The 14,774-nt window shown below is 40.2% G+C and overlaps 1 protein-coding gene across 9 annotated transcripts in view; it reads left to right on the top strand.

Moving 5' to 3' along the window:
- The window catches only part of thsd7ba (thrombospondin, type I, domain containing 7Ba), a 317,109-nt gene that overhangs the window by 243,504 nt on the left and 58,831 nt on the right, over positions 1–14,774 (top strand). For all 9 annotated transcript variants that reach the window (XR_014207450.1, XR_014207451.1, XM_082175663.1 and 6 more), the window contains 3 exons: positions 9,137–9,252; positions 11,136–11,268; positions 13,787–13,890. Coding sequence is in view for 7 of the 9 variants with exons in the window: in XM_082175663.1 (XP_082031789.1) it covers positions 9,137–9,252; positions 11,136–11,268; positions 13,787–13,890 (353 nt within the window). In the remaining 2 variants the exon portion in view is untranslated. The remainder of the gene's footprint in view (positions 1–9,136; positions 9,253–11,135; positions 11,269–13,786; positions 13,891–14,774) is intronic.

Raw genomic sequence — 14,774 nt, forward strand, 5'->3', positions numbered from 1 at the left:
TATAATTTTTATTTTTTTTACAGTGTATTTTGTTGGTTCTCTCTTGTCTCTCTCGCATGTTTTCATAATTTTGGAAAATGACAGCCTGGCCTAAAATTATGTCCACAGCATTGTGCATGTTTCATTGCATTATCAAAAATAAAACTCCAAGCACAACAATGCAATATGTTCACTGTCACGGTGTGGTGTAGGCAGAATAAGACGAAGAGGAAACAAAAGTTCCAATGCAAAGTTTTACTAACAATATAATACATACAGGTGCAGACAGGCAGAAGGTTCAAACATACTTAATAGGACTGAGAACGGACGATGAACATGGCAAAACACAGGGTTTAAATACCTGGGGAAACAGATCAGGAAAACGAGACACAGCTGACAAGACTAACGTGGTAAACAGGTGTGACAGATTAACTAATGAGGGTTACCAAGGAAACAGATGAGTGGCGGGAAAACAGAACAAAGGACGACATGTGACTTATGAAAATACAAACAAACACTGACACGTGACTTTTACACAATTTTTAACAATTCTTTAATATTTAAAAAAATGTTGAAGATCTCAATTTTCCTAGGTCAGAGATCACTTTTGGCCACTACTGTATATATTTTATTCAAGCATTACTCTAACAACACATAAAGCTTTAAAAGTATTTTTTAGGCTTATATTCTGAAAACAAATATTGATGTATGTATTACACATTTTTACTTCTCAAGTAAATGTATCTGGATTTAGGGGTGTTTAGACATTTACTGGAATCAAGACAAGCATACTGATAAAATCAGCTTCCCCTTCATCAGCTCACAACTACATAAGTCAGAAGTGATTCTGACGAATGGGGATATCTACCAAAACGCCACGGCTGCTGGCCCTTCCAGCGCTCCGCTTGAGCCTCCTGGCCTGACCGCAGTGTTGGGCAGAAGTAGGAGCTCTAAGCAAAGAAGGTCAGTCACTGCTATTCTGCAAGACCCGCTCAGTGTGACTTATTGGATAATGCTGAGGAAGCCACATCCTACCCCGGAGGGAGGCACTGTGACGGTTACACATATGGACTAGCCAAGCAGGGTAGTATGACATATGGCAATCTCTGGGGTGGTTCCAGCCTTGTTATAGGGGGGAAGACCTCCAGCAGAGGCGACAGAGCGGGCTCTGTCGAGGGAAAGACACAGGCTCGTCCGCAGAGGAGCTGATCGTGGAGGAATACACATATAGGGTCGACCGCAGGGACCGCTACATATGGACACCCAGCCTAGCACAGGTTCAACAATGCATACGAGTGTAGGCCTGGCGTCAGATGCTCCGCAAGGGTGATGGAGGAACTCACAGGGTTAGCTATTTCTGGGGAACATTACTGGAGAAAATAGATGCATGTATCCGGCCCATGGGGGCGGGAGTGGCGTTGCAAGCTGACACTAAGAACGGGTCCTTCGCGCTACTGGCCATTATATTATACTCCCGGGGGCGAGCATACGGGAAGATACCAGCTCTACACAGAGGCTATAGAATCTAACAAACGTGTTAGGTGTCGCCCAGCCCGCAGCTCTCTGTCAGCGAGGCACCTTGAGCCAGCGCCCAGGAAGAAGCAACACTTCTAGTTGAGTGAACCTGTTGAGTGAACCTTGTTAGACTGAACCAACTAGAGTGAACACTTCTAGTTGAGTGAACCTGACGACCAGGTCATGCTTTGCCAACGACTTACCTTCAACTGCATCGTGATGTGCGGCGATAGCGGCAACATACACTTTGAGGGTGGAGGGACACAGCCTTCGCTCCAACCCATCTTGTAGGGGAAAAAAAGCACGACTCTGATCGAGAAAGCAGGTCCTTCCTCAGAGGAATGGACCAAGGAGGTGCTGTCGCGAGGAGCATGTGTTCTGGGAACCAGGTCCAGTTGGGCCGATTCGGTGCAACTAACAAGACCTGCTCCTCGTCCTCCCTGACTTTGCGCAGAGTCTGTGTGATAAGGCTCACTGGGGGAAACGCATACTTGCACAGGCCCCGGGGCCAGCTGTGTGCCAGTGGATCCGTGCCGAGGGTTCCCTCGGTCAGGGAGGAAAACAACTGGCAATGGGTCGAGTCCGGAGAGGCAAACAGGCTCCGAAGAAGTCCCATATCAGCTGGACCACCTGGGGATGGAGACGCCACTCTACCGTAAGCGTAGGCTGTCGTGAGAGCTCGTCGGCTGCACGATTGACCACGCCAGGGATGTGAATGGCACAAAGCGACCTCAGATGCTTCAGACGCCATATGGCGGGCAAGTTGCTACATGCAGTGGGAGCGTAGACCATCTTGGCGGTTGATGTACGCAACAGTCGCAGTGTTGTCCGTATGTACCATTACGTGCTTGCCATGTAGCGGCCCTTTGAGGCGGCCCACCGCAAGCTGTACTGAGCAACTCGAGGCAATTGATGTGCCAATACAGTTGAGGCCCCGTCCACAGACCTGAGACTGCAGACCCATTGTACGTGGCCCCCCAGCTGGTGGCAGAGGCATCCGTGAAGACCACAGCATGCCTGGACACTTGTTCTAGGGGAACACCTGCTCGTAGAAACTAAGGGTCCGATCATGGGCTGAAGGTTTGGAGGCAGTGTGGGGTGACGTGCACCCGGTATGTGCCGCTCTGCCACGCCCATTTCGGGACTCGACTGTGAAGCCAGTGCTGAAGCGGTCTCATATGAAGCAATCCGAGCGGCGTTGCTGCGGCTGTGGATGGCATATGCCCCAGGAGCCTCTGAAAGAGTTTCAGTGGGACCACTGTCCTGCTCTTGATTGTACTCAAGCAGTTCAACACCGACCGGATGCGCTCCTCTGTGAGTCGCGCTGTCTGGTTGAGCGAGTCCAACTCCATACCGAGATAAGAGATCCTCTGCACAGGGGAGAGATTGCTCTTGTCCCAGTTGACCCGAAGGCCCAACAGGCTGAGGTGAAGGACCACCATGTCACTGTGTACGCATAACTGATCTTGAGACTGAGCCAGAATCACCCAGTCGTAGAGATAGTTGAGAATACGAACGCCGCATTCTCAGAGTGGAACAATGGCTGTCTCCGCAACTTTCGTTAAGATGCAGGGCGACAGGGACAACACGAATGGCAGGATTTTGTACTTATGTACTCTGTACAAACTGCAGGAACGGTCTGTGTCGAGAAAGAATCAAGACATGAAAGTACGTGTCCTTCAGGTTGATCGCTGTAAACCAATCTTGGGGACGGATGCATTAGAAAATGCGTTTCTGCGTAAGCTTTCTGCGTGAGCATCTTGAACGGGAGCTTGTGCAGGGCCCGATTTAAGGTTTGCAGATCCAAGATTGGTCGTAACCCTCCGCCTTTCTTGGATACAATGAAGTAGGGGCTGTAGAACCCTGTCTTCATATCAGCTGGAGGAACCGGCTCGATCGCGTCCTTCGCCAGTAAGACATAGATCTCAAGCGGGACCAACGGGACCACAGACGTACCCGGGGTGGGGCAGCGAGGTGGAACACAGGGACTCGGCTCGGGAGGCACCGAGGCGGCCAGAAGCGGAGTCTGAGTGTGTTGTGCCACACTTACCTGGTTCCAGGGTGGGGCAGAGGGTGCGTGGGAAGACTTGGTGGCATCCCCGAGCCGCACACTGATGCCCGCTGGTGACGGAAGAGGGGGAAAGGAGTGGCAAGGCATGGGGGCATCGCTCACTGCAATCCGTGCCCTATTGTGACCCAGAGATGGAAGAAATTGCTCTTTTATTGAAAATGTGGGTACCGCTGGACTCCGGCGAGCCAGTCTTCCCGTCGCTGTACACAGTTCCTGCATAACCCCTGGGTCATAACTACCCTTGTGCAATTCTTTGAGCACCTTGGCCTGGTAGATTTGCAGGAGTGCCATGGCATGCAGGGCAGACGCAGCTTCTCCACAGGCTGAGTATGCCTTGTCCGCTAGAGCAGACGAGAAATTACACGCCCGGGAGGGGAGGCGCGGATTTCCCCGTCAGGAGGTAGCAGTCTTGGAACACAGCTGCATCGCCACAGACTGCTCCTCCGGGAGGATTTCCACGTAACCCTTAGCTGCTCCACCGTCGAGGGTAGTGAGGGAGGAAGAGGCACCAGAACGGTTTCAGGCAGAAAAAGGTGCCGTCCGTGCTCTAGTAACCTCTTCATGCACTTCCGGAAAGAAAGGCACTGGGGCGGGGCGCTGAGAACAAGCACAGGCCGCCCCGAGATACCAATCGTCCAGCCGCGTGGTTTGGGACACAGTGGAGGGTTCCACTCGAGCCAACACTTGCGGCGGCCCTGGAAAGCATAGCCATGAGCTCTGGGTCTAACTCGGACAACGCCTGTCACACCCGAAGGAGGTGCAGCGCAGCCGAGTCTTCATCCCCAGAGGACATTAGCTCACCCTCTGATGCAGCGACCGACATTTGATCATCCGGTGGAAACGGATGGCCCAGCGCGCTCTCTTGGAGGCTCCGTGGGTAGCGTTATAGAGGAGTGAGGGGCCCGAGGAGACTGGCTCGGTGGGTTACCTCTCACTGTGATCCCCTGAAGGCTATTAACCGAAGTAGGCCTCTTCTGCTGCATCCAGAAACACACGATTTGAATGACATCTTGAAAAAGACGTAGGGTCAGATCGTGTAAGCTCTTTTGGGAATTTGCTCTCTCTGGTGCTTAGGCGCATAGGGAGATAACCACGGCAACACACAGGACAATTGTGTAAGCCTGTGTGAACACTCACTCTCGGGAAACGCCCACCGAAACCAACAAGCTGAATGAACAACTTTGCTCATTGAAGGCGCACACTCTCGGAGAATCACGACTCTCACTGCACGCGCCGTCACGCCAACACCAGCTCGCAGAGGTTTCTTCCAGCAGAGACTCGAACAGCAACACTCTTAACAGATGCTTGAGAGAACAGGAACAGCATGCGTTGTCTGGCTCCAAAGCGAAAGACAAGGATGTGACGCACCTGCTGCTCATTATATGCTTGCGCTGCGATGCATAGCAGCTGGTGCAATTATTGCATGCCAATGTGCATTGGCTCATTTAGTTTCACTCGAAGTAGATGGGCTCGCAATCGATCCCCATTCACTTCTGACTTATGTAGTAGTGAGCTGACGAAGGGGAACGGTGTCATACAATTGTCTTTACCAATGAATAATCTAAACTTCTTTACAGTCTGAAGAGAACAAATCACAGTCTGGTTTATAGTGGTCTGTTGACACACACACGCTCTCACTCACAGATATACTGAAGCATAAATCACTGATGGGTTTACTGTATATGGCATGGATGTGTTTGATGGTGTGGGTAAATTTATGTGTTTGTGTCACACACACATCATATCCCTTGTGCCTTGCCGCATGTGCTGGAGGTTGCCAGAACAGAACATCAGTTATATAGAACATGTCATCAGATGAGAGCGGCTGATATTTCGTGGTGTGCGTTCAGATAACTCCGCTTTATTTAAAACAGCAGTGCTGAGCTATTTAAACATCCTGATATATGAAATGACCCAACAGGGAGATGTTTGTTTATATTTCTGCTGCTATACCTGTTCTTTATTAATACTCATATGCTTGCCTAAAGAGGAAAAGAAACCAGGTTCCATATAGGTACAAAGCAACTTGTCTGTCAACATTAAATGTGATCTGATCTCAGCAATTTTAAAGTACAGTTTTGTGGAGCAGGATGATATATTATGTATGTTTGTTGGACCAATGAAATGTGGGTGATGCAAGTTCAAGCTTGATTTCCAAGCTATTTCCCCCTCATTCCAAATAATTTCCTGTCTTCTCTCTCCACTGCCACTCTCCACACTCTCTCCATTGCCACATCATTTCCTGCCTTCTCTCTCTCTCCATTGTCATTCAAATAAATGGATTAAATTTAATCCACGACCTTGGATGAATTATTGATTTTCTAAAACTGGCAACAGCAATATGATAAAACAGTGTTTATAAAAAATTATTGTATTAATTATTAGATAATTGTAATGTACAAATATGTCATTAAGTAATTTGCCATTAAGTAATTTTGTTGATAGCATAATAAACTATTTGAATCAGAATAGTTACCGTGAAAATTAGTAATTTCTGCTCTTCTGCAATGACTTACTGCTTTTATAAAATTGTGACAACAGGTTAATTCCTGTATTGGGATGACACAAACAGAGTAATATCTTATAAAACAAGTGTTTACTCTTTTCAGGGAAATCTACTTTAATTATGAATTCAACCAGTGTGTTGTTTAATATTGCTTTTGTCCTGTGAATTAATGTTTCTTTTTTTTTATGACAGCTTTAAGCATGCCCCATCTAATTAAATTTTAAAGGTTTATTTCACACAAAAATGATTCTGTCATTTACTCACCCTCATGTCGTTCCAAACCCGTTAGACTTTTGTTCATCTTGGAAACACAAAAATATATGTTTAATGAAGTCTAAGATTTCTGTCACTTTGACACCTAAAATAATTCATAAAGATATTGTAAAAAATAATTTATATGAATTGAGCGGTTTAGTCAACTTTTCTGATGAGACACAATAGCTTTATATGATGAACATAAAAAGTTTCATCCTTCGGATGAGACGTTAAATTGAGGTCCTGACTCTCTGTGGTCATTACAAATCCCAGGATGTCCTTCGGAAATAGAGTAGGGGTGTAACCCCTGCATCCTGGCCAAATTTGCCCAGTGGCCTCTGTCCATCATGGCCTCCTAATCATCCCCATATTGACTGATTGGCTTCATCACTGTCTCTTCATCACTGATGAATGTTTATATGTGGATAAAACCTTAAATTAAATCTGTTCATCATATAAAACAATCGTTTCTCTTCAGAAAATCAGACTAAACCGCTCAATTCATATGTATTAGTTTTACGATCTCTTTATGAACTTTTTGAAGCTTCAAAGTGGTAGTTGTGTAGCTGTCAATGGAGGGACAGAAAGCTCTCAGATTTCATCAAAAAGATCTTAATTTGTGTTCGAAGATGAACGAAATACTTACGGGTTTGGAACGACATGAGTAAATGATGACAGAATTTTTCATTTTTGGGTGAACTATCCCTTTGAGCTGAACAAAACATAAACGCGCTTTGTTTTGTGTCAACCTGTTGTCTTCTGTGATGTCTCCTCTTTCTACTGATTTCTTGCACTTATCCTCCACCCACTCTTTTGTTCCTCTCCTAAAGCTGTGTAGCATCAATGCCTTTGGGTGATTGCTCTCTGTAATGACATTCTGCTCCACAGAGCACAAAAGTGAGAGAGTAACAGATGATTCATGGCTCTGTTCTTTCTTGTCCGCTGCTTTGATGTGTCCTGTTTGCTGGTCTCCAAAGCCTGTATTTGGTAGAGGCCTGCTGAGTCCCACCGCCTCTCTTTAGAGCTGCTGCATGCTGGGAAATGAAATCCAGAATCCAGCTTACAGGGATGGACATTCTCCATGGAGCAACATGCTCTCAAACAAAAGCATGCACATACTCGCACTCACAAGTACACACATGTCCAGCAGGACGTACACCCTAGTACATATGTAAGGGATCATGTGCAGTCAGCCAGTCATTATCGCAAAATAATGGGTCTTGTTTCGACCAGAAGGGGTTTGTTTTGTGAAATCGATCGTCTGGCTGTACATTATCCCTTATATATTCACCAGGGTGAATGTAATTTTCCATCCTACCACACGCCTGTTTACCAAATAGATCAATGTGCATGAAATATTGATTTAAGTTGAACTTCTCTCAATTTTTTATAAGTAACCGATACCGGAGAGTGTACATTGTTATGGTAAAAAAGTAGGATGGAAAGTATATCTCAATTTCGAACACAAATTAAGATATTTTTGATGAAATCTGAGAGCTTTCTGTCCCTCCATTGACAGCTACACAACTACCACTTTGAAGCTTCAAATGGAAAGTAAATGTCGGTATATACTTAATTATTCCACTGAAGACAGTTGAAGTTATGTTAATATTTTTTGTTGAATAAAAAATCCAAAGTTTAATTTTTATTTGTCAAATTATGTTACACATCAATACTGTCCGGATAAAACTTAATTAAACCGTATTAACTAAGTAAGATTTGAAATACGTTCATTTAGCAAGGATGCATTAAATTGGTCAAAAATGACAGTAAATCCATTTATAATGTTACAAAAAAAAAAAAATGTTTATACTGATCTTTTGAACTTTGGTATTTATCAATAATTCTGAAAAACTGTATCATGCCATGCCAATTTTTCCACATTCATATTGATGATAAGTGTTACTTGAGCACCAGATCAGCAAAGTATAATGATTTCTGAAGGATCATGTGACCCTGAAGACTGGAGTAATGGCTTTCCATCACAGGAATAAATTGCTTTTTAAAATATATTAAAATAGAAGACAAACAGTTATTTTAAATGTTAATAATATTTCATAGCATTACTGTTTTCACTGTAATTTTGATCAAATAAATGCAGTCTTGGTTAGCATAAGAGACTTATTTAAAAAACAACAACAACAAAACAAAACCCCCACAGTTTTGAATGTTAGTGTACATCCATACATGTTTGGTGTTTTGTGGAAAAAATTCATGGTGTACTTATTTTTTACATGTTGGTAATTGTTTGCCAAATATACAATCATTTTGTATAATCAATATCACAAAAATAAGTGACCATGGAGCTCTGTGATCGACCAATCAGAATAAAGTATTTTAGAGCACAGAATAATAAACTCTCTTTCCATTAGATTACACAGTACAGTATAGCGAGCTGTGTGGGGAATCTCTCTTTATCTCTCTCTTAAGAAATATAAAGGCTCACGTAGCATCTCTCTTGCCATCACTCATACCGAAATAACTCACCTTTACCGTATACTCACTCAGATACAATCAGCTGCAGCCTCTGCTGGTAAGATGCAATAAATATTACATCAACTTCCCCTACAGTGTCGCTGTGATCTTCTGTTACACAGATAGTGTCATTGGAACTGTGTTGTATCTGTACATGATAATGTCTGGGTTTGTGGGGTACAGTAAATCAACCTGCACATAGGACCAGCACAGATTATATCTGCACCCATGGTAAAAGGTCAAGGACAGAGCAACTGCAGTGTGAATTAAGACAGCTTATCACTGATCTTGAAAAAAAATGTCTTCTTTCTGTTCTCCATGTGTCTGTGTCATAGGTGTCCAGAATCTGCCCGACCGGACACCATTCAACCCTGTTTACTGCCATGTAGGAAAGATTGCATTGTGACTCCTTTCAGTGAATGGACAGCCTGCCCTACCACATGTCTGCCAGGTATTGATACAATCTCCTCACACAACCTTTAGCTGTGACATTTCAGTGGGACCTCACATACAGGGATAGTTCACCTGAAAATAAAAATGTATTTCCAAAACTGTTTGCTTTTATTCTTCCTGTGGAACACATACGAAGACCGTTTTAATCTTCATAGTGATCATGTACACTGTAAGATTTATCTTTTTTTTTTTTTTTTTTTTTTTTGTTCAAAACTGCATTTATTTTATCAAAATTTAGTAATTATTGTGAAATATTTTTACAATTTAATATAACCGTTTTTTATTATTATTTGAATATATTTTAAGATGTTATTTATTCATGTGTTGGCAAAGCTGAATTTTCAGCATCATTACTCCAGTCTTCAGTGTCACACGATCTTTCAGAAATCATAATAATATGCTAATTTGCTGCTCAAGAAACATTTCTTATTATTATCAATGTTGAAAACAGAAAATAAATTTGTGGAAACCATGATACATATGAAAGAACAGCATTTATTTAAAAATAGAAATTCAAATAAAGACATGATAAATATCTTAACTGTCTCTTTTGATCAATTTAATACATCCTTGCTGAATTAAAGTATGAATTTATATATATATATATATATATATATATATATATATATATATATATATATATATATATATATAAATGTGTGTGTGTGTGTGTGTGTGTGTGTGTGTGTGTGTGTGTGTGTGTGTGTGTGTGTGTGTGTGTGTGTGTGTGTGTGTGTGTGTGTGTGGGTGTGTGTGTGTGTGTGTGTGTGTGTGTGTGTGTGTGTGTGTGTGTGTGTGTGTGTGTGTGTGTGTGTGTGTGTGTGTGTGTGTGTGTGGGTGTGGGTGTGTGTGTGTGTGTGTGTGTGTGTGTGTGTATATATGTGCTGTGCGTGTAAACCTCACTCCCCTGATCTCAAGAGGCACACTAACAACTGATGCTAGAGACTGCGGTTCGAATCCCTCTCGGAGCGGGTCGAGTAGGACCGGTTACACCAGTCACCAGTTGATCAAGTCATCATATTACTGCAGCCACAGTTTGAAGTGTCCTGAGATACTCAATTGGGACTACAACATGTGCATTGGCTGGACTAACCTCAATTAAATGCTTTTTTTTAATGTTATTTGAGCATAAGGAACAACATTTATGGGACCATTCATGTCAGATTTAATTGTTGATTTTAAATGTTGTTTAAAATCTCAATCAGATTTCAGCATTTCCCCATTCTCTCTTATCTAATTATTTCTTTCTTTTCCTACGAGAAAAGTCATTATATTTACAGAGTTGGTTATTAGAATCTAAAATTCATTACCTCCATGAGGACAGTATGTTGATAATGAAAACAAGATTTCACACCAACCTACTGGGACGTGATGTCATACACTGCTGTAAAAGCAGTTAAAGCCGGACCACATACCGATGTGTCATTCTCAGAGGGGCTTTTCTTGCCAGCAGAAAAGTTTTATTACATTTAAATGAGACTATTAATTGACAATTACTTCCACTAAAGAAACCAGTAAACATGCATTTATGATGATTGAATCAAATGGTAAGATTTGAAGAAAGGTTTTAAATAACTGATATCCCCTCTGTAAATAGTGTGTTTTACCCTGTTGGGTCTTCTGTTAATGAGATCGCCCTCTTAATTGTGCTATTATCAGTGTTTTAGTAATTAGCAATGCGTAATGAGCCTTACATCGTCTGTTAAATTAAGTCGTTACATCAGCTTAGGATCCATACAGTGAACTCCACCAGAGAATCATATCATTAGCTCTTATCTAAAGAGCTCTTTGAATTGTTCCTGCTGCGGTGATCACTGTCAGAATACTAATAAAGTGAAAGATGAGTGAAAGTGATTTTTTCTTTCTGTGTGAACTATGCAGTGAACAGCACCGTGCCCTCACAGTCACGATACAGGATCATCATCCAGCGGGCGGCCAATGGGGGTCAAGAGTGTCCAGATACTTTATATGAGGAGAGAGAATGTGAGGCTCTTCTGGTTTGTCCTACTTACAGGTGAATAAACTGCATTCACACTAGTGGTTTACCAATTTATCAGCTAGACTCATACAATGCCAGCCTGTTTTATTTCACCTTTGAGTCAAAAAAACGTTTGCAAACCCACACAGCAGTTCAGAATCACATGCATGAAAAACATAAATATATTATACGCTGTTTTGTAAACACAATACTTTCCACAAAATACACAAGTTGTAGCTGTAATTTACTGCGCAAGTAAATGCCAAGCTATTTGCAAGTTTCTCCAGCTCATGAATAAATGTGAATGCGTTTGAGCAGTTGTGATAACTTCTGAAATTGTTATTCTGCAAGGTTTATTCACAAATAGAAGTAGGTTGACTTAATGCAATAATTGCTATATCAGACAGCATTTTGTTTCTATAAACTCACCCATAAAAAACATGTTTTACTCAAACATTTATATTATCTGTATGACTCTTTCATGCTTTTACACCATGCAAATAAACATCAGCTAATGCTTCTGAATGCCTGAAAAAGCACCTGTCATAAGATAAGGCCACAAGGTTTCTTGAATAATAATGGGGCTCCACTCACATACATTATGTTTGAGGTCAGGGAAAAAAAAAATTCTGAAAGAAATTAATAATTTGACATGACAAGGATACATTCAATGTAGGCAAAATAGACTTTCTATTCATCACAGGTCTCACAAAAATATTAATCAGAACAACTTTTCAATGTTGATAATTATAAATATTTCTTGAGCATCAATTCAACATAATGATTTCTGAAGGATCATGTAACCCTGAAGACTGGAGTAATGATGCTGAAAATTCAGCTTTTCCATCACAGGAATAAATTACATTTTACAAAATATTTAAATAGAAAACTGACATTTAAAATTGTATTTCACAATATTACAGTTTTTACTGTATTTGTGATCAAATAAATGTAGCTTAGGTGACCAAAGAGACTTTACATTTAAAAAATATTACAGACTACAAACTTTTAAATGTTAGCGTATTTAAGAATTTTAATGCTCCACTCCATCACATCCAGTAACATATATATATCTCATCATTCATGTCGAGAGTGAAAATAGTTCAGAAGATTCTAAATGAAACGTGAATTTAATTTAAATAAAAAGTATTTATTTGTAATAAAAATGAAATCATCTCATGAGAGGCATAGTGTTGTAGTCAAGACCATCTAAACAGAGACCAAGTCAAAACCAAAACTTTGAGGGGTTGATACCAAGACCAAACCAAGGCAGGGTGAGACTGAGTCAAGACCAAGAGACTTCTTAAATTAATCTAAAAGATCCACATACTGCCTGAGAAATGTCTGATATTTAATCAATAACTACAATTTGAATAATAATAAAACACTACCAGTCAAATTAAATCACTAACAACTAAATTTGTCTTTCCACTGCTGAGTTGCCACAGGAGTTGCGTCTTAATTGGTATAATCTACATAAATAATATTGAGATTAATGTTTTAAAAATAAAATTAATTGAGATACTGCTGAATTATATCTTATGTTATAAGCTCTCATACAAGTTTTTTGCAATCATAAATTGAATTTTGTGCCCATTTGTATTAATTTTGGTGCAATTTTTTGAATTTTTGACAAGCGTAAATTTTTGACCCGGCACAACAGTAAAAAAAAAAAAATGTAAAAAAAAATAAATATATATATATATATATATATATTTTTTTTTAAGTTATTGATTGCATTTGAAGCAGCAAGTTTTACATCCAGTCACATTAATGATTAACAAATAAATCAGATAATGCAATGGCAATTTGGTGATATCCCCGCAGATGTGGTCTTGACCGGTTTTAAAATAAATCCTCTTAGAGTCCTCGAAGTCTGAGAATGAGACAAGACCATTAAAATGGTCTCCGGGACTACAACACTAGTATATCTTATAATATTTCAGTAAAGTTAATAGTTGAGAACTTGCATGGAATATTTGAACTTGTGAATGTATTACTTCATATTAACCAATGACCACTCTCATCTGTAGATGTCAGCATTGGCATCTGCCATTGAAATCCCTTGTAATTAAAACTATTGACAAGAAACTGTTTAGTATGCTGAAACAAAGTCATTCGTTTAATGCAGCACATCATTACCACTGGTTTATAGGATTTATTTAACGGTCACCATTTTTCTCATTTCCAAGGCTAGACGAAACAAATTTTCCTGTAAAAGCCCCCTGAATACAAAGGCAATTAATTCCATGTATCATAAAAGACTGTGACAGCATCATGCTGGTTAATATACTGATTTAAGTATTGTAAGTGTAAGGCTTCTATTGATATGCATTGTATTTACACTGGAAGGTCTGCTTACATGTGTACACATTTGTGTTATTTCCAGGTTGTTTCGGGTATTATATGATATCTGTTATTACCTAAATAATACCTAGTATATTTATAGTATATGCACAGCCTGTCATAGACTAAAAATGTATGTCATGGTAACAACTCAGGGGACTTTTTTCCAACATCAAACAATCATTACAAATCTTCATCTCTTTTTCAGATGGAAGGCACACAGATGGCATCCATGTACTCTGGTCCCAGATTCTGTCCAGCAGGGAATGGCGGGAGCGAGTGAATCATGTGGTAAAGGATTAGAGATGAGAGGTAAGAGAAGTTTGTTTCATGTAAAAGAGTCAATTCTCATGGTATTCTACATAGCCACCTGTTGTTGCTCTGCCTTTGAGCTATATGCATCGCTGTGCACATATATGAATGTGTTCATTGCTTTGAGCTCTGCTTTGTTCATTGGCACTGTACAGTGTGTGAAGTGTTGATGCAGCATGCCGTAACTCCCGGTGTGATTAAGACAGAATGGAAGTGAAAGCTGTCAAATATCACAGACAATATAAGAGGAACAGTCTGCCTTTGGGGCACAGATGCTTTAAAAAAAATACCCAAACTTTTTGATTTACAGAGCTGTTCTGTGGGTGTGATGTTGGTAATTTAAACATATTCTGTGTAGAAATATATATCAACATATTCTGACATTTTTGTGCAAATTATTCCATATATTCATATTATTAGAGTATAGTACAGTTTCTGAGGAAGTATATTATAGGATGAATGTGTGAATAATTTTTTTGGTGATTTATTTTATTTTATTTAATTTTGTGAAATATTGAAACCTATTCAAATAATACTTTATTTTAATCATTATATATATATATATATATATATATATATATATATATATATATATAATAGCTCTCAAAGCATTAATTCATTAGTCGTTGATGAAAATAAGTACAATAAATATAATGCTACACATGTCATTAGTTTCACAAAAGTAATGACTGATTTTATTTTAGGAAAATGTTTTACTATTTTAATTTACATTTTAAGCAATATTTGATAATAATGTATTGTAGTTATTATAAAGTGTTAACATAAAAGAGTGTGATAACTCAAAATGGGAAGCCTATCAAAATAATTTGACTAATAAATGGATTTTTCAAATATCTTCAGTAACATTCAAACATATGTTCCAT

This window comes from Leuciscus leuciscus (genome assembly GCF_965113295.1).
Source record: "Leuciscus leuciscus genome assembly, chromosome: 7".
NCBI lineage: Eukaryota > Metazoa > Chordata > Actinopteri > Cypriniformes > Leuciscidae > Leuciscus > Leuciscus leuciscus.